General features: G+C 39.7%; 1 protein-coding gene across 1 annotated transcript in view; it reads left to right on the top strand.

Moving 5' to 3' along the window:
- LOC118990125 (dynein heavy chain 3, axonemal-like) overlaps positions 1–11258 on the top strand; it is a gene marked incomplete at its 3' end in the record, with an annotated part of 173441 nt that extends 162183 nt beyond the window's left edge. The window contains exons 36-40 of the mRNA XM_037050535.1: positions 350–591; positions 3234–3334; positions 6253–6358; positions 8617–8746; positions 10933–11258. Of these exons, the coding sequence (XP_036906430.1) occupies positions 350–591; positions 3234–3334; positions 6253–6358; positions 8617–8746; positions 10933–11258 (905 nt within the window). The remainder of the gene's footprint in view (positions 1–349; positions 592–3233; positions 3335–6252; positions 6359–8616; positions 8747–10932) is intronic.
- Between the last annotated feature and the right edge of the window lie 2365 nt (positions 11259–13623).

The following is a 13623-nucleotide window of genomic DNA, read 5'->3' as shown; positions in this document are numbered from 1 at the left end:
TTCTCAGGGTGGCTGTGAGAGCCAGGTATATTAGGATACCGGATAATGTGGCACCTCTGTCCTTTCCTGCCAAAGCTGTTTTAGGCCCAGGCAAGTTTCTTCAGATCTGACTGGCACATTTGCCCTGTTTGAAATGAGACTTAGAAGAACACGGCAAGAAACTAATGGTTGTAATAACCTAAAAATCTAAGGCATTGCCTACCCACATATCCCAATCTTTAAAAAATGAGCACAAATTTTATAAGGCTTGTCCTTGGATGGCATAGCCATGATGGTTGGTTGGTCATTAAGATGACATTATCTCCTGTGTAAGGCTCGGGTCTTACCAGATCCTTTGTAACTTGCCCAGCTAACCAAATGGAGGAGTATGCTGTAGTGTTCAAGATCATCAACCCCAAGGCCATAACCATGGGACAACTGTATGGGTGCTTTGACCAAATCAGCCATGAATGGACAGACGGTGTCCTTGCCAATGCTTTCCGGGAACAAGCATCTTCAATGTCTGATGATCGCAAGTGGATTATATTTGATGGTCCAGTGGATGCTGTTTGGATTGAAAACATGAATACTGTTCTGGATGACAATAAAAAGGTAGCTCCTGAGTCTGATATCATTTTTACATGGGTAGGGTATTGCACTAAGAGCAAATGCCCCAAAAGCAAGTAACAATTATCAATTCATGAATTATGTTTCTGTTTGTATTAATAGTGGGTAAGCTATGTGTGTTTAAAGACAGGGCTGTCTAATGGTTAAAAGCCCTGGTGCTGGCATCAGATTGGACCTCTAGCTTTACAACTGAGCTGTGTTGTTTTGGGCAAGTTACATAACTTCTCTGGACCACAGTTTCCTCATTTGTTAATTGATAGGCATAAAATAGAAGGGGGGAGGTTAAGAATAGTATAGGAAATAGATAAGCCTTATACGTGCAACACACAGACATGAACTAAAGAGGGGGATGCTGGAGGGTGAGAAGGGTGTAGGGCAGAGGAGAGATAAAGGGGAGAAAAATTGGGACAACTGTAATAGCATAATCAATAAAATATACTTAAAAAGTAATAAAATAGGAATATTGGTAACTAAATAATATAGTATGCAGTACTGATATATGGGATATGCTTTGGTTATTCATTGCTGTACAACAAACTACCTTAATACTCAGTGGCTTAAAACAGCCATTTAATTTGCTCAGGATATTGTGGATTACAAATTTTTAAAGGGCTCAGCTGGGCTTAGCTAATCATTGTGATGTCAGCTGGAGCATCTATGGCTGGAGGATTCACATCATAAGTCACTTCTTCACTCAATGTCTGGGACTCATTTCTCCTTAGCATCTCTCTCTCTCTCTCTCTCTCTTTCTCTCTCTCTCTCTCTCCTTCCATTCATCCCTCCCTCCCTCCTTCCCTCCCTCTCTATCCAAATAACACTTTATTCTCAAGGCCTCTGCACATGGCTTGGGCTTCTCACTTGGTGGTCTCACAGTTGTGGTACTTCTTATGTATTAACTGATTTCCAAGAGGCAGTAAGTGGAAGTTTCCAGAAAATTAAGAGCTATGATTGGAATGGGCACAGCTTCACTTTCTTTAAATTCTACTGGTCAAAGAAGGCACAAGGCCTACCCAGATTCAAAAAGGTGGAGAAATTGACTTTCCTTAGTGGAGGTGGGTAAGGTCCCATTGCAAAAGTGCAAGTGTGGTAGGAGACGCTGTTGGAATAGTCTTTAGAAATATGTTTTGTTATGTGAAGTGTAGTGGCTAAGGAGTTTGGACTCTGGAACCAGACTGTGTGGGTTCAGATCTTGCCCTGCCACTTACCAGTTGTGTAACCTCAGACAAGCTGATTATTCTCTCTGCTTCAGTTTCATCATCTGTAAAGTGGGAATACTAGTATCTACCTCACAGTATTGTTAGGAAGACTAGATAAGTTCATACTTGCAAACTGCCTATAATAGTGCCTGGCATGTAGCAAGTTCTATATGACCGTTAAAGTGAGATAAAATTTATCAACACTTCAAGTAAGATTTCCAAAGATTTTTAATAAAATTTATCACCATTTCAAGTAAGATTTCAGTGTCAAATCAATTTTCCTATCGTGTTCAAGTTTCACAAGATGAAGGGTGAGTTATACTCACCACAGAAGACCTAGTTATCCAAATATACACGTGTACTATCATGTATATAACTATTATTATGTAACAAATAAAAATAGAAAGAAATTTTATTACATAGAATATGGACTATGTTATTAGTTTACAAATTGTATAAATATATCAGTTGGCTTAAGATTAGAATATAGAGTCATAATCAATGAAGTTCCTGATGACTGTTCTAGGCTTTGGGTGTAAATCATACTGCCACAAGTATGGGTATATTTTACTTTTCTTGATATTCAGAGACGACACTGCTGGTGATGTCAGCCCCATATAGCTGGGACCTTCCTAGGCACATACATAGTGATCTCTTTCTAGGAGTATTTGATGTGGGCCATGTGATATGCAGGGAAATTTTTAGCCACAAATTATGATGGGGGCAGCAAGAAGCAGTGGGGTTTCCTGATAAGCCAAGGTCACTATATTATGGATTTTGCATCTCACTGGAACCTCTGTTGACAAATGGGAAGCAGCACCACTGTCTTAGTCTCTAGCTGGAGGCTGTGCCATGTATCTGCACTACTTTCTACAGGGATGTGCTTGCTGAACACAAGGACTTCCTATAGTCTCTCTTTCCACTCCAGAAGGCTTGATGGTGATAGTATTCCACTCTAGCCCTTGACCAGTTCATGGGGGTTCCAAAAGAAGTCTTTCATGGGATACTTGAGCAAATAAAACAGATGAGGTTATGCAGTTAAGTTCTGTAGTAAACGCTGAGGAAGGAACCATAAAATCTGGTGTGGTAATAACTTCTTGACTCTTCATTTAAGGCTACAGTTCTCTGACTCTCTAACCTCTATGTGAAATTACAACTCACCCAACCCTGACTGAGCATTCTGTAACACCCTCTTCTACTTTGTTTTTCTCCAAAGAAATTTTACTGTTGTATATACTCTATATTTTGCTTATCTTCTGTCTCCTCTTAACACAATGTAAACTTTTAGACAGGGCTTTTTGTCTGTTAAGTCTATGTACCTGGCACTCATAGGAGCTCAAGACACTTGTTGAATGAAGTCAAATCATCTCTGTGTCCACTGAGGCCTCTTTACTTTCAGACAAAGTTCTACCTCTCTGCTTTGCCTTTCAGCTATGCTTAATGAGCGGGGAGATTATCCAGATGAGCTCCAAGATGAGTCTGATCTTTGAGCCAGCCGATCTGGAGCAGGCCTCTCCTGCCACTGTGAGCAGGTTAGTCCTCCTGCACAAGCACCTGAGGGAGACTTGGTGTCACTAACCCTAAGTAGGGGAAAAGCTCTAAAACCCCTTAAGTGTGATTAAGCCCTAGCAAATTACACACATTATTGTCACTTAGATTTGTTGTAAAGTCAGTCCTCAATCTGCACGGCAGGTAAGAATCTCAAATATGGAAAGCACTTTGGGAAAGAGTTTGACATTATCTCCTAAGATTAAATGTTCATATGCCCCCTGACTCAGCAAATCTGCTCCTAAGTGTAATACCCAAAAAAACCTTTGCCCATGTATAAGAATTTCCATGGTAGCATGGTGCATAGTAAGAAGCACTTGGAAACAACCCAAATGCCCATTAACAGGAGTGAACTAATGTATAATAAAGTCACACATTGTAATATTTATATAATACTCAAGATAAATGAATTGTGCCCTGGCTGTTGTAGCTCAGTGGGTTGAGCATGGGCCTGCAAACCAGAGTATTGCAGTTCGATTTCCAGTCAGGGTACATGCCGTGGTAGCAGGCCAGTTCCCAGCAGGGGAAACACGAGAGGCAACCATACATTGATATTTCTCTCCCTCTCTCCTTCCCTTCCCCTCTAAAGATAAATAAATAAAATCTTTACCAAAAAAAAAAGATAAATGAATTGTTCTGACATGCAACTCTATGGATAAATCTAAGTTAAATATATTAAGGATAAAATCTTAGTAATATTATACTTAAGCATAAGCCCATGATATTACATAAAGCATAGTATCATTTAAAAAACTGTATATATATATATATATATATATATATATATATATATATATATATACATATACACACACACACACACACATTCATTTTAGGAACATACAGAGATGCTATAAAATTGTATAAGCCCTGGCTGGGGTAGCTCAGTGGACTGAGTGCTGGCCTGCTAACCAAAAGATCACTGGGTCCATTCCCAGTCTAGGACACATGCCTGGGTTACAGGCCAGGTCCCCAGTAGGTAGGGGGTGCATAAGAGGCAACCACACAATGATGTTTCTCTTCCTCTTTTCCTCCCTCCCTTCCCCTCTCTAAAAAATAAATTAAATATTTTAAAAATCTATAAGAAAGAAAGGAATCAAGGAACAGGTGAACATAGGTGTTAATGTGTTGTGTTACCTCAGGTGAAGAAAGCCATGTGGTAGAAGGTTGTTGTCAAGATCCTAGCTTCTGTCTGGGTGGTGGGTTCATGGACACTTACTACATTGTTGGAAACAATTAACTAAGAAATCCCATGTATGGGCTAATGATGTGTGTGCCAGGGATAAGAATTAATCCAATCCTTGTCATCTAAAGTCAATAAAAAAAAAATAAAATAAAATCAGCCCACATTCCCAAAGACAATGTGAAGGAGTAGAAACAACACATGGCAAGTCAGACCAAATTGGATTCCCAAACTGGTCATGCATCTTGCTGGCTGTGACCTCTTCCAAGTCACTTAGCCTCTCTGAGACATGGTCCCCTCATGTATAAAACATAGACCATAAGGAGAAATAGTTAAAGAGGAAGGCATTAGGACCTAACATAGTGCCTGGCACGCAACAGGAGATCCATAAATAATAGCTGGTATTAATAACAAAGAAGACAGCACCTGGATGTAACAGACAGAAAAAGAACGTGTGCTGCATGAACTGTTGCATGTCAGTCCATGGTGATATACTGACATTATGGTAATGATAATGACTCAGACACCAGCCCACAGCATCTGCAGTGTTATGAATGAGACGAGACATTCACATGGACTAGCGAGTCCCGTGGAGGAAAAGCGATGACGTGGCTAGTCTCTCAAGGGAAGAGCACACCAACCCTTGCCTTGACAGGCTTTTATTGGCTTTCTAATAGCATACATCAAAGAAGATTTTCACTCATTATACTTAGGTTTGCTTTAGGTAACTACTTTTTACAGATAGCAACCGAAGGGATGTTACTGATTACTTCCTACAGACTAGCAAGGAAAAATGTTGCAAATGCAAGGGAATGATAAGAGTAACAGGTCTGGTTACACTTCAGTCCTTGGGAGAATTAGCACAGACTTCAGGAAGTTACTTTAAAGACATGCAGCAAGCGTTTACTATCTGAATGCAGGGTGAGAAAGTTTTAGCAAGAGCAAGTCACAAAGCAGCCTAGGTATAATGCAGGCCTGATTTTCCATGGGAGACCTTCTTCACAGGCATGGTCCTGCATGCGAACTCACTCCCCATTGGTTTTCCACATGGGTGCTGAGCCACATTTCCATGTCCTGTGAAGTGGTTCCCTACAGATAATAGTTTCCATTTATTCAGAGTGTTCTATGTGCTGGGCATGGTGCTAAATTCTTCACTGGCATTTTATTTAATCAGTACAACAGCTTTATGAACTGCATTTTTAAAAATATTCCTTGCCCTGGCTGGTGTAGCTCAGTGGATTGAGCACGGGCCTGCGAACCACATGATTGTGGTTCGATTCCCAGTCAGGGGACATGACTGGGTTGCAAGCCAGTTCCCAGCAGGGGACTCACGAGAGGCAACCATACATTGATATTTCTCTCCTTCTCTCCTTCCCTTCCCTTCTAAAAATAAATAAATAAAATCTTTTAAAAATATTCCTCAATTTTTATACAAGGATATAGAAGTTCAGAATTAGTAAAGAAATCTTGCCCAGGGTCACTTAATTAGTAGGATCTGTGGCTGGGATTCAAACCCAAGTCTCTCTGGCTCCCATGACCCACTCTTATCACTAGTCTCTACCCTTTCCTGACAAAAATCTGTGCACATTCCCTGTGGCCTGGAGCTAGTGAGGGTTTGTGTCCTGGCCCAAAGTCAGCCCCTTACTTCATCATGACCACAGCATTTACCTCCCCCCATGTGCTTGGGAGACCAGGTAGGTCTCTGTCTGTGCTTTCCAGGTGTGGGATGATCTACATGGAGCCCCACCAGCTTGGCTGGAAGCCCCTGAAGGATTCCTACATGGACACCCTGCCCTCCAGCCTCACAGAGGAGCACAAGGAATTGGTGAGACCCCCAGGTCTTTTCCCTCCCTCCCTGGCTCCTTACTCTTCATCTCAAAGGCCTTCTAGAAGAATCTTCACTATCATAATTCCAGGAGGCAAGAAAGAGCAGGGAATTACCCACCTGTGCCCAGTTATCTTGTTTCCTGGCTGCCATTTCTCTCATTTTCTTCTCCATGTGGTGAGGAGGTTAACTTCTCCCTTCTCTTGTACCCTCTCCATCATTCCTAATCCCCCAAGTGGTGAATTCTGGTGCCTGAGATATGTTCTATAAGAAGGCAGAAATGTCACCCTTCTCATTGCTCCACCAGCAGAAATGTCTCTAGAAGTTTCTCTGGAACTGGATGGAGTTAGGAAGAACTGTACTCCTCTGCATTGCCACTCCCCATCCCAGTAACCCAGACTCCATACCTCCCTCCTCTAGGGAACTGGAACCAGCTTGAAATGCTTTGATTGTAGCAGTTTTCACTCCCTTTTTCTCTTACTAAAAGAGTTGTAATTGTTCAGGTTAGGTAGGTACCAGAGCACACTCTCAGATTGGGGAAATGGGAAAGGAGAACCTTTGCTGGTGGTGCTCCTGGTCTTTCCCTGCATTGATAGAGCTCACTATGAAAGTTTCCCACTGACGAAGCCAGAAAAGTTTTTTTTTCCCACAGTGGATCTGCTCTAGGGACTTTGTAGGACAACCCCATTCCTGTCACATTTACATACATGTACAATATATAGAAGCATGTAAATTTACACAGACACATGCCCATGTGCACATTCAGAGACCATCCTACACACAGGCATGGGAAGCCTTCAGGGATTCTCCAAGGTCCTTAGCACAAAGTCTAACTCCTTATCAGGGCCTCTGAGAGTGATCTGGCCCTGTCCACCTCTCCAACCTAATCACCTACCCTCATGCTTAGACTCAGTTTATTACCCTCCAGCCTCGTGTGTTGTTTCTATTCCTAGAAAACCCCAGGTTACACCACCTGAAGCCTTTTGTACTTTTTGTTCCTCTCCTAGAAACTTTGCTTCATTTCGTCTCATAAGGTAGGATTCATCTTGATCCTCCAGGTCTCAGCCATGAGGGCCTCCTCCTTTAAGAAGACTTCCCTTCAAGAAATTAATAGAGAACATGACTCGCACTCTCTTAGTCACTAGAAGTGATTTTTCCTCTATATCACCTATCCCCTGAAAGCTATCAGGGAGCCAGGTCTTTGAGCACCAGCTCACCTGCGACTCTGGGCATGGAGCCATTTTTTAAACTAGTAAACCTTTACTTTCTTGGCTGCCAAAAAAAAAAAAAGAAGAAGAAGAAAACTTCTCCTACTATCCCATTAAACCCTCCTGTTATTTCCCATTGTTATACCTTATTTGTTTCCTGGTAGTAGTTTTCATGATTTATAAATATTTTATTGAGTTTTTACATGTTTAGTTCTTTACTGTTTTTCTCCCCTGCCCCTTAGTAAGCTCCACAAAGGTGGAAACCTTATCTACCTTGTCCATTTTTTATCCTCAGCACTTACTACATGGCAATTACTCAATGAATATTTGTTGATTGAATGAATATAGCACCTATCCATGTATGCATGCACATATATTCATATAAGACATCTATATATACATACATACCCACATCTATATGCACCTATGAAAATATTTATTAAGTGATGACCTGCCTACCTCTGAAAAAATGGCTCAAGATAATTTTCAGTGGCTCAAGATAAATAATAAGGAAAATGAAGAAAATTAAAATAAAAGAAGAAAGTAAATCAAGTAATTTTTTAAATGAGTAAATGGGATGGGCAGCAGAGACAAGAGACTATAATTATTATACCCACAAATAGGTATGTATATTCATATAGGGAATTATGGAAAGTGAGCCTTGAATTTAGCTCTGCACTTCCTTAAATCCACTTGATACAGGAGTCCTGCCAAACAGTCATTTGCAAAACAATTATTTAGAATTTCTAAATAATTAGAAATTAATTTCTAAATAATTTTATAAAAACAAAGTCAGCTATTAAGTTCAGGTTCTAAAACCATTTCATGTGCTCTGGGTAGTAGAATGGGAGGAGTGGGGATGGCCAGTGGATTGTACAGTTCAAGCAGGGTGTTGGGGGTAAGGGCTTTGATGCCTGTTCTTCCCTAATAAAGACACTCAAAAACAATTAGCAGCCTTGTCAGGGTCTCCAGCATCCCCAAGGTATACCAAGCTCTTGGTCTTCAGCTCATCTATTGATAACATCTCTAAATTTCACTTTTTACTCTGAGGTCAATGACATGTTCATGTGGCTTGTCCAGCCCTGCCTGGAATTTATTCACCTTCAGTGTAAATTTGTGGTTCAAACATCTCCCATCCACCTTGCCTTCTCAATGATGAGACTGTACTCCTCTCTGCTAGGTAAGTGCTACCTCCTATTCTTAAGCCAGGTGGGAGTGGGTTGTGCCTTTGTTTTTTCTTCTGTCTATACCCCAGTTCCTTCCCTATACCATTATTACAGTGAGATCAGCATTTTAATCTAGAACAAGGAAGCCTTTGGAGAGTACATAGTAGAGCTTGCTTGTAGATAGTAGAGCTGTAGGTAGGCGGAAGGAGTCTGTGTATTTTGGATCAAGGCTTTAGCCTTGATCTTGGATTGATTTTCTGATTGTTCTTGTGCAAATTACCCTATCCTTTCTCAGTCTTAAGTTACTCACCTGCACAATGGGAGTTATAGTTGCTATGGTAACATTGGTTTAGACATCCTGAAGAAGTTCTCTGTAACTGTTTCACATAAGTCAAATTACATTGAATTCTACTGGAAATGACAAAAAATGTGTCCATTTGAAAAACTTCTTTTTTTCTCCATTTTAAAAATTTTACTGTTTAATTACAGTTTTTCCAATTTTTCCCCCATTCCTCTCCCCTGCCCCGCCCACCCCCTACTCCTACAATCAATCCCCAACTTGTTGTCCATGCCCATGGGTCCTTTATACATGTTCCTTGACTAGACTCTTCCCCTTTTTTCCCCATTATCTGCCCCCCCCTTTCCCATCTGGTCACTGTCAGCTTGTTCTTTATTTCCATGTCTCTGGTTCTATTTTGCTCACTTGTTTGTTTTGTTGATTAGTTTCCACTTATAGGTGAGATTATAAGGTACTTGTCTTGCACTGCCTGGCTTAATTCACTTAGCATAATACTCTCCAGTTCCATCCATGCTCTCACAAAGGGTAGGATCTCCTTTCTTTCTGCTATATAGTATTCCATTATGTAACTGTACCAGTTTTTTTATCTACTCATTTACTGATGGGCGCTTAGACTGTTTCCAGCACTTAGCTACTATAAGTAACGTTGCTATGAACATTGGGGTGCATGAGTTCTTTTGAGTTGATGTTGCAGGATTCTTAGGGTATTATCCCAGCAGTGTGATCACTGGATCAAAAGGCAGTTCCATTTTTAGTTTTCTGAGGAAATTCTGTACTATTTTCCACAGTGGCTGTACCAGCCTGCATTCCCACCAACAGCGTACTAGGGTTCCCTTTTCTCCACAACCTTGCCAGCACCTGTTGTTTGTTGAGTTGGTTATGATAGCCATTCTGACTGGTATGAAGTGGTATCTCATTGCAGCTTTAATTTGCATCTTTCTGATGGGTAGTGATGTTGAATATCCTTTCATATGTCTGTGGGCCTCTGTATTGGAGGCAATTTCTTTCTCAAAATCACATGTAATGAAAACTCAGAATGGACCTTCTTATGACTTCTGCTACAGGAACATATTTTCTTAGCCCACTTCTTCCAAAGGCATTATAGGTGTAGACGAAAATATAACATGGTGAACAGTTGAGTGGAGACTTTCTTTGGCTAAATATCAATTTGATTTGCTAAGATTAGAATACAATTCAAGATGCTACATTATATTTAATTATTGTATCTTCTTGGTCTCCTCCAATGTGTGACCGTTCCTCTTTCTTTCCTTGTCTTTTATAACCTTGTCATTTGATAAATAGTCTCCACATATTTTATAGAATGTCTCTCAATTTGTTTGTCTCATGTTTTCTCATATTTGGATGAGGTTCTTACTGTCTTTTTCTTTGTGTTTAATAAGTATCTTGGGGAAGATAACCTGACACTATGCGAATATCCTATTTCTCCTCAAACTTTCACCCACTAATTTTAACATCATTGGTTAATTTTGTCTACATAGAATTGTCAGATTTATAGAGACAAAAAAAAATTGAATGGTGGTTGCCAAAAGGTGGGAGAGAAGATAATGGCAAGTTAGTGTTTAATGGGGACAAAGTTTCAGTTTTGAAAGATGAGAGTTCTGGAAATGGATGATGGTGATGGTTGAACAACAATATGAATGTACTTAGTACCACTGATGCAGGAACTTAAAAATGATTAATGGTAATTTTATGTTATGAGTATCTTACACAAAAATAGAAAAAAACTATGTGGGTAAAGGATCTGGCAGATGATGGCCACTCAGCCAATATCTGTCCTCTCCCCTAGGCCCCTTGCAGACAAAACTACCAGTTCACATTGTTTGCATTTGTTATATTCTACAGGTTTCTACTTTAGCTCAGGTTTCCTTTTCTGGGTTTTAGATGAAATAAGGGAAATAAAAGAAGATGAAAGTGAATTATCTGAAGGCCTAACAAGCCAACAGATCTTCCTCTGGCTGCAAGGTCTATTCCTCTTTGCCTTGGTGTGGACAGTGGCTGGCACCATCAACACAAACAGCAGAAAGAAATTTGATTTGTTTTTCCGCAACTTAATCATGGGCATGGATGATAATAACCCAAGACCCAGAAGTGTCAAACTCACCAGAAACAACATCTTTCCAGAAAAAGGTAATTCAGTACTTTTTTTTTTGTCTTACTATAATTGTTTGGCTCCTATGTTCCAAACTCAACAAAAATGTGTGGACCAAGTCAGACCTTTACAAAAGCCAGGGAAGATTTATAGGTTGCCTAGGTGGGTTTGCTACTTCAAGTTGGCCCATATATGCAGAGATGGGTGGCCCTCAGGCAGGGTCTTATGGGGTATTTTAAGTACTTCATTAATTTGGAAAAAGTTGTCATAACATATTATTTTTTTCAAAATTACTTATAATCTCCATAGTCAAATAGGCACCAGGAAACAAAATGAGAACTATTGCCACGTTTGTTCTTACTTCCTTCTAGTCCTGTTCTGTGTTTGCATGAATCACATATCATGATAATTATGGTATGAATATTCCTTTAAATTTTATCCCTGAAATCTAATACAATATTGAAATGTTTGCAATTTTGCCTTATACAAGTTCTGTCTAGAAAGTATCCATCCATATACTATGAAAAATAAAGACATTTATTGAAGAATGACACAACATACAAGAAACATTGTACATAGGACAATGATGCCTCAGTCCCATTCAAAGCAGGCACCTTGGGACCTCATACAGTTCTCTCAACATCTCTTCCACTGTTCAAACACTGCAAAATCCTTTGTAGGAATCTCTGTCAGCTGTCCCATTGTATTTTCCTGAATCTCATTGACAGTCTGAAATCTCTTCCCTTTGAAAGGTGATTTTAGTTTTGGGAAAAGCCAGAAGTCACAGAGCACTAAGTCTGGACTATAGTGGGGCTGAGTCACCTGAGTGATTTGATGTTTTGCTGAAGAAACTCTGCACAAGATGTGATGCACGAGCAGGTGCATTGTCATGATGAAGCTGCCAATCATCAGTTGCCCATAGCTGCAGCTGTTTTTGTCATAATGCATTTCTCAACAGAGAACATTGAGGTAGTACTCCTTATTAATTGTTAGGCTGGAAGGGAATACTTCTGATGAACCACACCTTCACAATAAAAAAACACAGTTAATATGGTCTTGATCTTGTGACTTTGCTGTGCCTTCTTTGGGCATGGAGAATCAGGTGACTTCCATTGGGAGGACTGGGCCTTCTTTCCAGATCACAGCCATAGACCCACCATTCATTCTGGTTATTAGCTTCTTGAGGTCATTTGGTTCATTGGTAGTAGTTTGAATCAAGTCATTAGCAACTGCAGCATGGCACTTCTACTGCTCTGGCAGCAGAAGCCATGAAACAAATTTTGCCACAACATGTTTCATGTCAAGATCCTATGTCAAAATCTCAGACAGAGTCGTTTTTGGAATCCCAGCTCAGCTTCTAGTTCTTGCACTCAGTCACCAGTCTTTGTTGATTATAGGTCAAACACATTCAACCTTCTCAGGTGTTTTGCTTGTTGCAGGCCTTCCAGAATGTGGATCACTTTCAACAGATTTTCAACCTCTTTGAAGCATTTGTGCCACCTCTTTGAAGTGTAACACTTTTATTTGTGCTACACTTTTATTTGTGCTGCACTCATTGCATCATTCCCAAAAGCCTTCTGAATTGTCTAAATAGTTTCCACAGAGGAATGTTCAAGGTTAATGCAAAATTTGATGCAGATCTGTTGCTCTACTCACTCAGTCGTTTTGAATGTGATAGCTACACAGTACACATGCTCACTCAGTGGTGTCTACAACCCTCACTGACTAGTCCCAGTTAAGTTGTCGTTGTTCATGCATTCTCATTCTAACCCACGCTCCTTTGCTGCCAGGTTACATTGGTGTTGTGCAAACAGTTCTCGTATTAACAATGGCTGGACTTTTTCTGGACAGACCTCATGTATCATCTTTGAAGTGATCACTTGAATGATTATTAATATTTTCTTATATGTATGACATTATTTACTATTGAAAGGTGTTTTCTTCTAAGTATATTTTACTGTTTCTTTCTTACCACCAACCAAATACAATATATAAAATTTAGAAAGTCCAGAGAAGGGAATAGAAGAAAACAAAGATCAATGGTAATTCCACTATCTGGGAATAATCCCTATTTATTTTCATTTTTTTAGTTTTTTCTATATTTCTATAACAAAAAGAGGATAATATTATAAATACTTCCAAGTAGTTTTACTTCTTGTGATTATAAAGTATATGAAAGGGCCATGAGGGTACTTCCTGAGGTGATGATAGTATTACATATACTAAAATAGATTTGGGTTACACAAATATGTGCATTTACCAAAATGTAGTGGATATATACTCTTAGCACACCTGGCACATTTCATATGATACATGGTCATCTGTCAGAGGAAATGCATGGAGGTCTTAGGCCAATCCATTAGTTAGTAATATGTTCATTCTTTTCCCCCCTTTTTTGAGACAGAGGGACATTTTATTTTTCTTTCTTCCTTTTTATTGTGGTAAAAATACATATCAAAAAACTTACCATTTTAACCATTCTT

Source organism: Sturnira hondurensis, unplaced genomic scaffold (genome assembly GCF_014824575.4).
Source record: "Sturnira hondurensis isolate 20B ecotype Veracruz unplaced genomic scaffold, ASM1482457v3 Scaffold0006805, whole genome shotgun sequence".
Taxonomy (NCBI): domain Eukaryota; kingdom Metazoa; phylum Chordata; class Mammalia; order Chiroptera; family Phyllostomidae; genus Sturnira; species Sturnira hondurensis.
Note: the sequence above shows the minus strand (reverse complement) of the source record. Positions and strands in the feature narration are given on the sequence as shown.